General features: G+C 39.7%; 1 protein-coding gene across 1 annotated transcript; it reads right to left on the bottom strand.

The window, feature by feature from the left end:
- Positions 1–9,084: 9,084 nt before the first annotated feature.
- Positions 9,085–10,902, bottom strand: LOC140837504 (uncharacterized). The gene is made up of 2 exons (XM_073203722.1): positions 9,207–10,902; positions 9,085–9,124 (listed from the first exon to the last, which is right to left on the bottom strand). Exon 1 carries the CDS (start codon positions 10,719–10,721, stop codon positions 9,492–9,494), a length of 1,230 nt encoding a protein of 409 aa, XP_073059823.1. The 5' UTR covers positions 10,722–10,902; the 3' UTR covers positions 9,085–9,124; positions 9,207–9,491.
- Between the last annotated feature and the right edge of the window lie 5,188 nt (positions 10,903–16,090).

Genomic DNA, 16,090 nt, shown 5'->3' on the forward strand with positions numbered 1-16,090 from the left:
TCCCATCAAATAACAGGCACTCCCTTCTACTTCTTTCTTTTCGAGCCCGGTTGGAGTCTCCATCTGTGGACCCTCCCGAAATCATTTTTATTAATCCACGAGTCGGGGAAGGGTCTTTCCTTTCTGTCTGCTTACTTATCTTCTCCTGGGATCTCCCCTCCTCTCTCACATTTCCACTCGGGATGTCAGCCGTTCTCCTAGGAGCACTAGGTCCGGGACGTCGAAATAACCAAGGTGGTTGTCTAGACCTATCTCGGGAGGGATGAGATTCTGGTATAGGACCCCTACCAGACTCCTTACTTAGAGTTCGGCATTCACTTGTATCATGAGAACATTTTTTATGAAGGGTGCAGAACCCCTTCTTCTCTAGTTTTGGTAACCACACCATTGAACTTGGAGACGGGTCTATGTCTGAACTGCATTCTTGAATTTTTCGATCCCGGGCAATTCTCAAGGGTACATGAGAGAACTGCCCTGAACCACTCTTCTTGTGAATTCTCTCCTCGGGTCTGAAAACCCGGTCTCCTCTGGCTATTTTCAAGGCCTCTCTTTTTTGGTTCTGCGCCTCTTCCATGTTGATGTATTTCTCTTCCTAGGACAGGAGATCCTCAAAGTTCCCGGGCAATTTTTTGGTCAGAGATCGAAAGAAATCTCCCTCCCATAACCCTTGCATAAAAGCAATAGTTTTTATCTCAGGGGCGCAGGCGGGAATATCCAAAGCTACTCGGTTAAATCTCTTGATGTATGCCCTTAAAGTTTCATCTTGGCCCTGCTTCACTTCAAACAGACAAAAAGCAGTCTTCTTATATTTCTTACTGCTACTGAACTGGTGCAAGAACATTTTTTGAAAATCTTCAAAATAATGAATGCTCTGATGTGCTAGCCCTTCGAATCATCTTTGGGCTGAGTCGATCAGGGTGGTCAAAAATACTTTGCATTTGATTTGATCTCCGTAGCAATGTAACACAGCCATATTTTCAAATCGAGCAAGATGCTCTTCGGGGTCAGAACTCCCATCATAGTCTTTGATTCTGGCTGACTTGAAGTGTCCGAGAAGTGGTTCCCGGACAATGACATCGGAGAATGGGCAACCCTTGACAACTTGAGCATTGATTTTAGAACCAATTTGCCCCTCCAACATTGTCACCTTCTTCCTCAATTCTTCTAACTCCTCTGCCACAGTAGGAGACTCAGAACCTGCACTTGACTCCCTCTCCTCCTCCCTTCTCTCGTCCCCCTGCGGCTGCTCACGCTCGTGCTTGAGATGGCTGGAATGATGAGTAGAGGATTTCTTCGCCATGGCTGCCTTAGCAGCATCAACTACAATTTTGGTCAATTCCTCATATGTTAAATTGATGGTAGGTTGGGGACCATTAGGCCGCGGGCCACATGCACTAAAAAACGGGTGTTATTCTCTTCCTAGATCCGAGAAGTGTCTTGGTTTTCCCTCATAGTAGGAGTCATATCAATGCCTTATAACTCAGAACTTCCCACAGACGGTGCCAATGATGCGATCTGGGTGAAATGGATGAGCCGGGTCGGGTGCTCCACCGGATCTGCTATCAATATGATGAGAGAAATAAGAGTAAAATGTTCAGAACAGAGGCTTTCCTCCCTTGAGCAGCTGAGAAGATCTGCGAACAAGAAAGTAACCACGTGAATGGGCGCCGGAGGGGTATCCGGCATGACCACTCCGATGCTTAAGTTAGTGAAGGACTCGAGCTATAAACCAATATAACCAGGTGATGGTTGTGAGATTGGTGTGGAAAGTGAACAATAAATGTGTGCATTAATATCTGAATAGAGAGTAAATGCAATGAAAGAACCTGGTATTTATAGTAGAGGATGTAATGATGACCTCGTTCTTTGTACTGATCATTAATTATAGTAGGACGACTGATTATACCTTATTGTTTTGACATGTCAAATCTTATACTAGTCACATCCAGCCCACATGATTTTATCAACCACTTGTATTAGTGTCAGAGATAGGTTGGCCGCATACACCCTACTTTGTCGGCGCAATTAAATGCAGCACTCATATCGGAGTGACTCGGGTAGAATGCTTCTCGGGAAATTATACGAGAGCCCGAGCATCCAATAACCCGCGGAGGTTATGTTCCGGGTGTTTCAATGGCCCGGCCTTTTGACTGGCCTCTTCATATATTCTCCCTGTCAAGTCATACTCTCAACGTCCTGGGCAGCTTGACACCGGAATAGTCCATCCTCCTGACCCGAGCACTGTCCATGGCCCGGCTCCATGGCCCGGGACATCCCGAGAACTATCCATGATTCATCTTTCAAACTGATTGTTCTAATCGTAATCTCACGCTTTCCCTCGATTATCTATCTATCTTATTTTATTATATGAAACGTTCGGCTTAGCAGAGAAACTATTTTGGTGTGATTGAGCCAATAATGTCGACCACATATAAATAAAACTGTAACCTCATCCACTTCCATCATCCCACATCCCCATCTCTTTCCGCCGTTTTCTTTCCTTAACCATTTTTGTTTGGGAATCAAATTATCTTTTAATAATTTTCTAATCATTTCCCCCCAAAAAAAATCTAGATTCATCTAAATCGATGTATCATTGACCACATGGGTCAAATGGGATGATCAATTTCATAGGTATTGAAAAAACATTATTAATTCTGCGGCAAAAAATGATGTATTATTTTCATATCTTCATGTTTGCTAGAGATATATACTCGTTCCTTTATCCGTCATTCCCACTATTTTTCTTCACAGAAAATTCATGCACGTTCCAACAAAAAACATTTCTATTTATTATATTCACTTAAAAATTTAAGATTCATTTCATTATTTATCATCATCAAGATTATATTTAATATTTATTTTATAGATATAAAAGATAATATTACTAAAATTTATATCTTATTAATTTTATAAAATATCGTAAATAAAACAAAAGATCTAAAATTCTAAATTTATTACACACACACACACACACACACATATATATACTGGAAAAAAAACGAATTATTAATGCCAAACAAGTGTAATCAGAGCTATTAATTATCAAAATTTTCATGGTTGGTTTTAGTATGTCAACATCGTCCATACTACTATTGATGCAACACAGAATCTCCTTATTGTGACTCGAACTACAACAAAAAATAAAAAAAAGAAAAAAAAACTATTAAATATTCATGTTGTGAGTTCAAAACTTGAATCCAGATTCTTTTGGTTAACTTCACGATCGAATACAATTTGACATAAGCATCATATGCACAGAATCAACATAAAGGAAAGACGAAGAACACAACACGCGAGATTTACGTGGTTCGATCAAGAATATGATCTACATCCACGGGAGGTCCTTCCACTATATTTAATCAGTGTACAAAAGAACAATTTGAATTGCAATCCAATCACTCTACTCCACAGTTTATCTCTTCTATGAATTACAAAGAAAAACTCTCGTGCCTTGTGTGAATGATTTTGTTGCTCCTTGTTCTTTTTCTTCGGGTGATCTAGTAGTCTGCTTCCCTTGTATGAATCTACCTTTATATATCTGTCTCTTCCTCTGAGGCAAACCACTTGATGGCTATATTCGGTAATCACAAACAAGGTCTAACCACCCACCCTTATCCAACTAACAGAAAGTTGTTTTAACTGATTTTCCAACTCATGTGCTTAGCTGTAGAATTTGGTTGCTGATATATTACAAATCTCCACCTTATCTGCAACCAAGCTTTCCATGAAAGCTCCTCCTCCTGCCTTTCGTCTTAAGGCAGCGTGTATCTGGTTACATTAACCAGATCCTTGCATTTCTCAAACACAGTACTCAGGTCAGCTTTCAATGATAGAATTTCCTTTGTATCTTTAGAAACAATTAGCAAGTCGTCCATATAGAGCAATAGGTACATGTTACTTCCAGATTTTAGCATCTTACGATATACACACCAGTCATAGTTGTTTCTCGTGAACTCATGACTTATCATGAAGTCATCAAAACGTTTGTACCATTGCCTCGGTGCTTGCTTAAAGCCATAAAGGGATTTCGCACACCAGTTGGGGTTCACTTTTGACTTCAAACATTTGTGGTTGTTGCATGTATATCTTTTCTTCAAGCTCACCATGAAGAAAGGCTGTAGTAACATATAATTGTTCAAGCTCCATGTCTTTCTTTGCTGCTAGAGCTAATACAGTCCTTATAGATCTATGTTTGACAACAGGTGAGAATACTTCTTGAAAATCTATCCCTTCTATTTGTGAGAAGCCCTTAGCGACCAACCTTGCCTTGTACCTTGGTTTTTCAACTCCAGGAATGCCTTCCTTTCTCTTGAATATCCATTTACTTCCAACTATCCTTTGGTTGTTTGGTTTGGGTACCAATTCCCATGTATCATTCTTTTCTAGGGAGTTCATTTCGATTTTCATGGCTTGGTACCAATCTTCTTTAGCAGCAGAACTCATGGCATCTATTAGGCTTACTGGATCATCATCACTTATTTGAGATGCAACTGAGAAAGCATATGAGACAAGATCTGCATGTCCTAATCTCTTTGGTGGTTTAATGGCCCTCCTGATCCTATCCCTTGCCAGCTGATAATGCCTCAAGTTATCCCTGTCAAGGGTGGACCCTTCTGATTCTGTATCATCAGATGTATCTTTTGGAGTAGTCAATTGAAGTTTATCTGATAGCTCCACCTCAATCTTTGTATTATTATAGGGATCATCTTGTTTTGATGGGGGCTCATCAGTTTCAGTTGTGACTTTATAAGGAAAATAGTCTTCCTTGAAGGTGACATCTCGGCTAATTATTGTTCTTTGATTCCAGGTTCCAAGCACCAAAGTTTATAGCCTTTGACGCCTTCAGGGTATCCCAAAAAAATACATTTGATTGCTCTAGGTTCTAGTTTTCCTTGTTTTACGTGTGCATATGCTGCACAGCCAAAGACCTTTAGATCATCTAGGCGTGTTGGTTCTTGAGACCACTTTTCCATGGGAGTTAAGAATCCTAGAGGAACTGAAGGAGACTTATTGATCAAATAACACATCGTAGTTACCACTTCTGCCCAGAAGCTCTTTGGAACTCCTGAGTGTCCCAATATGCATCTCACTCTCTCAAGGATTGTTCTATTCATCCTTTAAGCCAGCAAATTCTGTTGTCGGGTGTAGGCTATAGTATAATGCCTTGATATTCTTTTACTTTTGCAAAAGTCATTGAATTCTTTTGAGCAAAACTCTAAACCATTGTCTGTTCTGAGTTTCTTCAATCGTTTGTTAGTTTGGTTTTCAACCAAAATCAACCACTGTTGGAATTTATTTAGAGCTTCACCTTTGTTTTTCAAGGTATACACCCATACCCTTTGTGGGAAATCATCAATGATAGACATAAAGTATCTGGCCCCTCCCTTTGATATAACTCTTGACGGTCCCCAAAGATCAGAGTGAACATATTCCAAGGGGGCAGTGGATACATGTGTTCCTTTGTTGAATTTCTCTCTTGTAGATTTTCCTTGTACACAATCCTCGCAAAACTCCAGTGTCCTCAGTGATCTTTTGCCAAGAAGGCCCTATTTTTGGAGTTCTTGTATTCCTCTGTCACTGATATGTGCCAATCTCATATGCCACATCATTGGGTTGTCCAGGCTTTGTTCAACAGCACCGACTGATCCAGTGTGAGTACCTCCATGTAGGATATAAGTCTATTTGATCTAACACCCTTCATTACAGTAAGAGAGCCTTTGTACACTGTCATCTTTCCATCTTGTGCTTTGAAAGTGTATCCAAGCTGATCAAGGCTTCCCAAAGAGATCAGATTTCTCTTTAATTCAGGAACAAATCTCACATCTTTTAGTATGAGTTCAGTCTCGTCGTGCATGATTAGTCTTATTGTGCCAATTCCCTGAACTTGACAAGTCTTATTATTCCCTAGAATTACTTGTCCACCATTTATTCTTCGAAGGACACAAACCAATTTCTGTTTGGTGACATATGAAAAGAGCATCCACTGTCTAAGATCCAATCTTGATTTACTTGATGATCTCCAACACATAGGACTTCTGCACTTTCATAGCCGTCCTGTGTAACAGATGCTTCTCCATTTTCATTTCTCTTGTCACCATATTTAAATCGATCTGCACAGTCCTTCCTAAAGTGGCCTTGTTTGTGATATATAAAACATTTCAGTTTCTTTGACTTCGGATTGAATTTGGCCTTCCTTTTGTTTGTATTTGCCTTCCTTTCTGTTTTTCCTTTTATGTACAGACTGTCTCCCAAGTCTTTGAATTCCTTTTCTACTCGTTTTTGAGATTCTTTAGCCTTCAAGGCTTTCACGATTTCTTCGAATATCATGTTCTCTTTTGCATATTTCATTGTATCTACTAATACTGAATAAGTACTTGGCAGAGCATTTAGAAGTATGATAGACTTATCCTCTTCCTTTATTTCGATTCCAATATTTTCCAAATCAAGAATGAGTTTATTATATTCAGCAAGATTCTCACAGATGGATTTTGAATCATTCATCTTGAAAGAAAAACATTTACCTTCAAGATAGATCCTATCTTGCAGCGATTTTGTCATGTATAATGATTCAAGTTTTGCCCAGATCACTGCGGCTGTATTCTCTGAGGCTACTTCCCGAAGTACTTTGTCACTTAGGTGAAGTGTGAGGGAGCTGAATGCTGTTTCCATTATATCCATCTTTTGATCCCCGGTGAGGGTTTCTGGTAGTGACTTTTCACCGCCTAATGCATTAGCAACTTTCTGTTGAACAAAAACAGCATGCATCCTTCTACGCCATAGAGAAAAATCTCCAGTTCCATCGAAGCGATCAACCTCAATCTTGGAACCCATTCTGGTGAGTTTGAATAGCCAAGAACCTGGCTTTGATACCAGTTGTTGTGAGTTCAAAACTTGAATCCAGATTCTTTTGGTTAACTTCACGATCGAATAAATTTGACATAAGCATCATATGCACAGAATCAACATAAAGGAAAGACGAAGAACACAACACGTGAGATTTACGTGGTTCGATCAAGAATATGATCTACATCCACAGGAGGTGCTTCCACTATATTTAATCAGTGTACAAAAGAACAATTTGAATTGCAATCCAATCATTCTACTCCACAGTTTATCTCTTCTATGAATTACAAAGAAAAACTCTCGTGCCTTGTGTGAATGATTTTGTTGCTCCTTGTTATTTTTCTTCGAGTGATCTAGTAGTCTGCTTTCCTTGTATGAATCTACCTTTATATATCTGTCTCTTCCTCTGAGGCAAACCACTTGATGGCTATATTCGGTAATCACAAACTAGTTCTAACCACCCACCCTTATACAACTAACAGAAAGTTGTTTTAACTGATTTTCCAACTCATGTGCTTAGCTTTAGAATTTGTTTGCTGATATATTACAATTCATAATCACGCATTGAACTCACGGAGAGTGCTTTCAGTTTCATTTTCATTTTTTATTCGACTCAAGGAACGATTTAATCAGCTGCTAGAATATGAAGGAGCTGGCAAGAAAGGGAATGGAGCAATAGAGGCATACAATAAATACCTTGAAATTCAATTACGAGTAATAACACAATGGGAAAGCATCATTTATGAATATCTAAATATGCAACACAAGTCTTTACAGTATAATAATTTCACTTGCCCTTCCACTGCCAAAGAAACTTGACATTGCAATCATTATGATCATGTAAAATTTAACTCCCCCAAATCCTCCATTCCTCATTGAAATAATTTATTGAAGTCTTTACTCGACTTTTCTTCCCAACTTCTTATTCCCACAAAACAACAACACTCTTATGGAATGTATTGGTTGTACAACCTATTTCACAATAAAATATGAAAAAAGAAATGTAAAGAACCTCCAAAGTATAAAAATGACATCGAATGAAAATTTGAGTAAATTTGTTAACTAAAACTCGATTATAAACAAAAAAACTTAAGACATACGATCTGGGCATGACAATAGGTTGAAATAACATACCAAGGCCCCAAATATTCATCCAACAGTATGGAATACTAGCTGTAGGCATAGGGAAAAAATTACAAATAAGCACACACAAATACAAAGTTCATAGAAGTACCTGAATAGTTCTCCAACTCACAAGAGAAGTAGGCATTGTAAGAATCCTTCAAAGAAACAATTAGTTTGATAAATAAAATGTATCATCTTCATTAACATATATAAAGAAGATTAAATTCATTACGTACCATCTCAAGATAAGTTTCCCCAAAATGCAGGAAAACACAAAATTCAATTAAAATTTTCATCATCAATTTCATTGCCCGCGACAGGCATGCCATCAACTATTGAGCCCTCAACATTAGATCTAGTTAACTCAACATCTTCCCCATTTATATCACTTAACAGTGATTGTATACTAGAAAAATTGATATCAATAAAATGCATTGTATCAATATCATCTTCATCACCCATATTGTATGTATCTCTTGGTGTGTGACGAATAACAAAATACCAGTCCTCTTCTTTTGGATCACGTACATAATAAACCATTTGAGCATGTGAAGCTAGAATAGAAGGTTCATGCTCTTCTCGTTCTCCTGTATGTATCGAGCGTGAAAAGTTAACCATTGTAAATTCCAAGGAATCAATTTTTGTTCCATAAGTAGTGTTAACCCAATCACATCGAAAAAGAACAATTCTTCCACGACTTCCGTAATCAAGTGAGATTACATCATTTAATCTACCGTAGTAGGTTGACTCATGATCATCATATCATGCATCGATTTCACCATGATCCCACTATTCTGAACTTTTTAAATTCCATTGTGCGAAATGCAAAACCATTTACATCGAATCCTTGAAAACTAAAGGCTATAGAATTTGGACCTCGTGAAAGAGCCCTTAGATCCAAGTCAACAATTTCTTCATTCGTTCGATCAAACTCTAAGATACATAACATACAATTATAATGAGGTATAAATCTCTAAAAACATAACCAACCCATTTTATGATGAAACTGTAATAGACATATAATTTTTTAAGTATACTACTCACTCGTCTTGCAAACCATTATGCAAAATGCATTTGTATCATATTTTCCAACTCGGAGTTAGTTGGACGACGACCATATCTATATTGTCTCCTTAGTTCGCTTTTAAATTCTCTGTTCAATTTTGACAATAATAGTTAGAAACTTCCATTACTAAGAAAACAATTAAAAAAAACATTTTAAAAATTATACTTACTCACGATATGGCTGCAATTTTGAACAGTTGGAAAGGATGTAGCTATGAGCTTGAGTAAGAGTTTTGTTGTCCAAAGTAACTACTTGACGCCTTTTTGTAGGTCTTCCTACTCTTGGAAACATTGCTAGTGATGGAAACTCAACATTTGGTGTCTCTTTGGGTCATGTTCCATGATTGCACAACAAGTTACTCTCAAAATAACGAGAACAAAACACAACACATTCATATGCCAAATACGCCTCTGCGATGTTGGCCTCTAGTTGGGCTTTGTTTCTAACAAAATTTTTAAGTCTCCCTATATATATTTCTATTGGATACATCCACCGATAATGTACAGGCCCAGCTACTCTTGCCTCGTACGCCAAATGCACCACCAAATGCACCATTACTAGGAAAAAGATGGTGGAAAAACTCTTTCCAACTAGCATAAAGCCAATACAACCCCTTCTTCAGCCTTCTGCAATTCATCTTCTCGCAATGACTTCGCACACGTTGTCCTAAAATATTCACATGAAACATCAATGGTGCAATTACTTTTCTTGATAACACGCGGCGAAGAACAATAGGAAGGAATTGTTCCATTATGACGTGACAATCATGACTTTTCAGACCCATAATCCTACAACGTCCAACATCCACACACTTTAAAATATCAGATGACATACCATCACGGACACAGATATCTTTCAACACAGAACAAAATATTTTCTTTTCTTCTTTGTTCATACAATAACATGCAGCTGGCAAATACTCTTTGTCGTCTGGTTGTATCTGTGGCCATAATTGTCTCATAATACCTAATATTTTCAAATCTCTACGTGCAGAAGCATTATCTTTACTCTTGGTCAAATCATCTAAAATTGTCCCCAGAATATTGTCACAAACATTTTTCTCAATGTGTATAGGATCCAAATTATGTCTGATCAAGTTAAACTCCCAGTATGGTAGACTAAAAAATATGCTTCGTTTTCTCCACATTTGTTCCACAGACCCTGTTCTTACTCGTGAAGCTGGTTTAGATGCATTACTCTTACCATATACCACATTCTTGTATTGAGTCATTGAAAGGACATCAGATCCAGACAATGGTTTTAAATCTAATTCACGTTGCTCTTGCTTGCCATAACTTGCCATCGTGCTAATTTTTGAATCCGAAGGTAAGAAACGACGATGCCTTCTAAATGACCATTTCTTGCCATGCTTCAAATATAATGCATCTGTTTTATCATCACATGTTGGACATGCATTTTTGGCATATGTGTTCCATCCAGACAAACTTCCTAAACCAGGAAAGTCACTAATTGTCCAAAGTAGCGCAGCCCGCATTTGGAACATTTCTTTATTGCATGCATCATAGGTCGAAATACCATTTCTCCACAAATATTTTAGTTCAACCAATAATGGTTGTAAATATACATCAATATCATTTCCAGGTGATTTTGGGCCAGAAATTAGGGTGGATAAAATAATTGAATGAGGCTTCATGGATTCCCAAGTTGGCAAATTGTAAGGCATCGGGACAATTGTCCAAGTACTATGTGAAGTATTTTGATTTTTAAATGGATTAAACCCATCAGTGGCAAGACCCAACCGTACATTTCTAGGATCAAATGCAAATTCATGGTGTCGTTCATCAAAAGTATTCCATGCTAACGAATCAGCTGGATGCCTTAGATTGCCATCCACTACCTGTTTTTTTTAAATGCCACTGCATACTTTCAGATGTCTTAGATGACATAAATAATCGTTGTAACCTTGATTTTAATGGAAAATATCAAAAAACCTTGGCAGGAGATTTCAGTAGAAGGCGTCTTTTCCACCTTTCAATGGCTTCTTTGGTTGCTTCTGCAAGTTCTTCCATCTCGACAGGTTACACACTTTACAAGCTTGTTCTTTCTCGTTTTCAACCCAATAAATCATGCAATCAGACATGTATTTTTCGTAATCAAGTTCTAATTTGGATATTAATTTTTTTGCCTCATAAAAAGAATTAGGTACATGCGCCTCAGACGGAAGTATTCGACGAAGAAAGTCCAGCTATGTTGTAAAGGACTTATCACTCCATTTCCCACTCACTTTCAACTGAAATAGCTCAACAAGAAACGTCAACTTGGACAACTCAGTGCATCCAGTATATAGCGATTGTCTCCCTTCGTCAACCAATCTATAGAAATCTTCTACATTAGATTGCTTCAGCGTATGACTTGTCAATGTACCAAAGCAATTATCATTATTCATAAATGGTTCTTCAGGTATCCCAAATGCTTCACGTAACATTTCTTTCACCACTTGTCCGTGGTTAGACTTTTCAGAAACCATCTTCAATGAAGTCTTAAGCCCACTACTCATGTTATTACAAGATTGTCCCATCAACTTTTCTCCATGAAAATCCCAAATGCGATAATCTGGTAACATACCATTTATGGTCAAATGTTCGTACATTGTTGCACGATCATGATTTGATGAGTTTATGCATTTGAAACAAGGACATGGTTTCTTGACTTCATCATTTACATCAACATATGCATAACGTAAAAAGTGTAGGATCCCCACCGATATTGAAGACTTGCATGAGGGTAGTCCATCCATGTCTTCTGCATTATTTGATCCCGCGTAATTATTTTTTAAAATGTAAGTATATATTCACATAATAACAAAGAATTCATTAAGCATTAAATAATATTAAAAATAATATCATAAAAATATGATTTTAAATTATTCAATTGTAGTTAAACAAATTCAAATACACATTTTTTTAAAGTTGTCGATGCTTTGATAAAAGTGAACCTACATTATTTAATATCATGTTTTGTAGGACCTAGAGGTTAATCTCATATCAAATTTATGATTAAATCATTGACAATATGCTAACATCTCAAAATTCACAATATTCAAATCTAATTACTTTATTAGCTCAAATTATTTGTAATAAAATTCTATAATCCTCAATACATCATCGAATCCTCAAATTATTACATTGTTAGCTCAACCCAACCCTAAAGGTCAGCCAGTAAGGCTCAAACCCAAGAATTAACTCTACAGTTTTAGGTGAAGTAGGAGTCTTTACGTTGTGTTTTGCCTTGTTTCTATTAGAAAAAATTGTCAAGGTGGTTATTATTCTTGTCCTCTGGTTCCCACGTGGCCTCCTCGATCAAATGGTTCCTCCAAAGGACTTTAACAATGCCGATCTCTTTGTTTCTCAAAACTCTAACTGTGCGATCCAAAATCTGGACCGGAATCTCTTGGTACGTCAAATTCGGCGTCAAGTCCAATGGCTCGTGGTGAAGGACATGGGAAGGATCTGCAATATACTTCCTGAGCATCGATACGTGAAACACATTATGGACTCTGTCAAGATCGGGCGGTAGGGCTAATCTGTAAGCTCTGTCACCAACTCTGTCCAAGATCTCGAATGGACCAATAAACCTCGGACTCAACTTGCCCTTCTTGCCAAACCTCATCACACCCTTGAGAGGTGCAATCTTAAGGAACACATGGTCGCCAACCTCGAACTGCAAAGGTCTACGACGAACATCTGCATAGCTCTTCTGTCTCGACTGCTCAGTCTTCATCCTCTCTCGGATCACAGCAACAACATCGGCAGTCTGCTGGACCAACTCTGGTCCCAACATCTTCCTCTCGCCAACCTCATCCCAAAATAAAGGCGATCTGCACTTCCTGCCATAAAGTGCCTCATACGGTGCCATCCCAATCGACGCCTGGTAGCTATTGTTGTACGTGAACTCCACAAGTGGCAATTTAGAATCCCAGCTACCAGAATAATCAATAGTACAAGCTCTGAGCAAATCCTCAAGAATCTGAATGACTCTCTCTGACTGACCGTCGCTCTGAGGGTGATAAGCTGTACTGAACGCTAACCGTGAACCCATAGCTCTGTGCAGACTCTTCCAAAACTCGGAGGTAAATCTAGGATCACGATCAGACACAATCGACACAGGCACACCATGAAGTCTAACAATCTCTGCAATATAATCCTCGGCATACTGATTCATGGAGTACGTCGTCTTGACTGGAAGAAAGTGCGCTGACTTGGTCAACCTATCAACAATGACCCAAATGGAATTATAACCTTTCTGCACTCTGGGAAGACCAGTCACGAAATCCATCGTAATGTGCTCCCACTTCCACTGAGGAATCGGCAATGACAACAATGTCCCAGCAGGTCTCTGGTGCTCAATCTTCACCTGCTGACAAGTAAGGCACTGAGAAATGAACAAAGCAATATCTTTCTTCATACCTGGCCACCAGTAGAGTCGACGAAGATCCTGATACATCTTCGTACTGCCTGGATCAATCGAATATGGCGCGGTATGAGCCTCGGTCAGAATGTCTCGTCGAATATCATCGCCAAAAGGAACACAAATACGACCTCTGAAGGTCACCAAACCATCACCATTCGAACCAAACTCTGAGTTACCTCTCTCCTCAGCTCTAGCTCTCAACTCTGTCAACTGAACATCAGTCGACTGCTCTCTACGGATCCTGTCCGTCAAAGTAGTCCGAATGACCAACGCTGAAAGGCGAGCAATGGTTCCCGGAACTACCAAAGAAATATCCTCTCGATGCAAGTCCATCAACAACGGCCTCTGAATCAAAGAACTCAAAGAAGCACTCGACTTCCGGCTCAAAGCATCAGCCACAACATTCGCCTTCCCTGGGTGGTAACTGATAGTCACATCATAATCTTTGACAAGCTCTAACCACCTCCTCTGTCGCATATTGAGCTCTTTCTGGGAAAACAGATACTTCAAACTCTTGTGGTCTGTGAAGATCTCACACTTTTCGCCATACAAGTAATGTCTCCAAATCTTCAGGGCGAAAACCACAGCTGCTAGCTCCAAATCGTGCGTCGGATAATTCCTCTCGTAATACTTCAACTGGCGAGAAGCATAGGCAATGACCTTACCTCGCTGCATCAGCACTGCACCAAGGCCTCTCTTCGACGCATCGGTATAGACAACAAAATCCTCAGAACCACTGGGCAATGAAAGAACAGGAGCTGTCGTCAATCTATCCTTCACCTCCTGAAATGCACTCTGGCAATCAAAAGACCACTCGAACTTCACAGTCTTCCTCGTCAGATTGGACAATGGCAGGGCAATTTTGGAAAAATCTGAAATGAAACTGACGATAATAATCCGCCAAACCAAGGAAACTGCGTATCTCTGAAACAGTAGTAGGAATAGGCCAATTCTGAATCGCCTCTATCTTCAATGGATCAACAACAATGCCATCCCTCGAAACAACATGGCCTAGGAAAGAAATCTGATCCAGCCAAAACTCACACTTCTTCAGCTTGGCAAACAGCCTCTTCTCTCGCAACAACTAAAGAACCACTCTGAGATGCTCTGCATGAAGCTCTCTGGTCTTGGAATAGATCAAGATATCGTCGATAAAGACAATGACAAAGCTATCCAGATAAGGCTTGAACACACGGTTCATCAGATCCATAAAGACTGAAGGGGCATTGGTCAGACCAAAAGACATAACCATAAACTCATAGTGACCGTACCTGGTCCGGAACACTGTCTTAGGGATATCGGACTCCCTAACCTTCAACTGATAGTAGCCAGACCGAAGATCAATCTTCGAAAAGACAGTGGCACCATGGAGCTGGTCAAATAGGTCGTCAATCCGTGGCAACGGATACTTGTTCTTGACAGTCACTTTGTTGAGCTCTCTGTAGTCGATACACAGTCGCAAAGAACCATCCTTCTTCTTGACAAAAAGGACCGGAGCTCCCCAAGGCGAAGAACTCGGTCGAATGAAACCCTTGTCCACTAGATCCTGCAATTGCGCCTTCAACTCCTTCATCTCAGTAGGAGCCATCCTGTACGGAGCCTTAGAAATAGGAACCGTACCTGGAGCTAAATCGATCGAAAACTCAACATCCCTATCCGGCGGACAAACCCGGAACATCATCCTCAAACACATCAGCAAACTCCCTCACAACATCGATATCATCAATATTCAACTTAATCAGTCTATCCACATCCACAATAGAAGCCATAAACACATCACAACCTCTACACATCAACTTCTCAGCCTCAAGACAAGAAATAAAAGTAAGGACCAGCGAAGTACCTGTGCTGGCGAGAACTCCTTCCTGGCCATCCTCTGCAAAAGTCACCTTCTTAGCAACACAATCGATAACTACACGGTAAGTCGAAAGCCTAATCCATGCCAAGAATAACATCAAAGCAACCATAGGGATAACAATCAAATCAGCGAAGACAACTCGCTCCTCAATACGAACAGGGCACGCAAACACAATCGATGTTGGGCACAACACGTCTCCCGAAGGCAAAACAACACTAAGCTGGAGGGGAAGAACAGAAGGAACTATACCCAAAGATCTCAAAAACAATTCAGACATAAAAGAATGAGTAGCACCAGTATCTATCAAAGTCGTAGCTACTCTGCCTGAAATCAAAATAGTACTAGAGATCAATGAAGAATCATGATTAATACCTTCCTTGGTCATCGTAAAGATACGACCCTGCACCTTCCCTTGGCTAGCTCCTCGTGGACAATCTCTGGCAACGTGGCCTGCCGTGCCACAACTGATAACAGGAATGAGTGCCATATCTGCACTCTCCTCGATGATGCTTGCCACACTTAGGGCAAAGTGGCTTCTCGGGATCAACTGGAACTGGCGGTGGTCTAGGACTCGACTCCATCTTGCCCTTGCCCTTGAAACGATCCCTGCCCCTCTGATTCGAGCCTTGGCCATCTTTGAGCAACAGCTTGGTGCCTCTCCTGCCTCTCTCTAGTGATGTCCTTCTCATCTTGCTCGGCCAACAAAGCCTTGGACACGATCTCCTTGAAAGTCACGGCCTTGGACATGTTGATATCACGACGAA

Source organism: Primulina eburnea, chromosome 7 (assembly GCF_022965805.1).
Source record: "Primulina eburnea isolate SZY01 chromosome 7, ASM2296580v1, whole genome shotgun sequence".
NCBI lineage: Eukaryota > Viridiplantae > Streptophyta > Magnoliopsida > Lamiales > Gesneriaceae > Primulina > Primulina eburnea.

Bases quoted from the DNA above. Each gene is read 5' to 3' on its own strand.
- LOC140837504 (XM_073203722.1), bottom strand. From the start codon at position 10,721: ATGCCTTACAATTTGCCAACTTGGGAATCCATGAAGCCTCATTCAATT.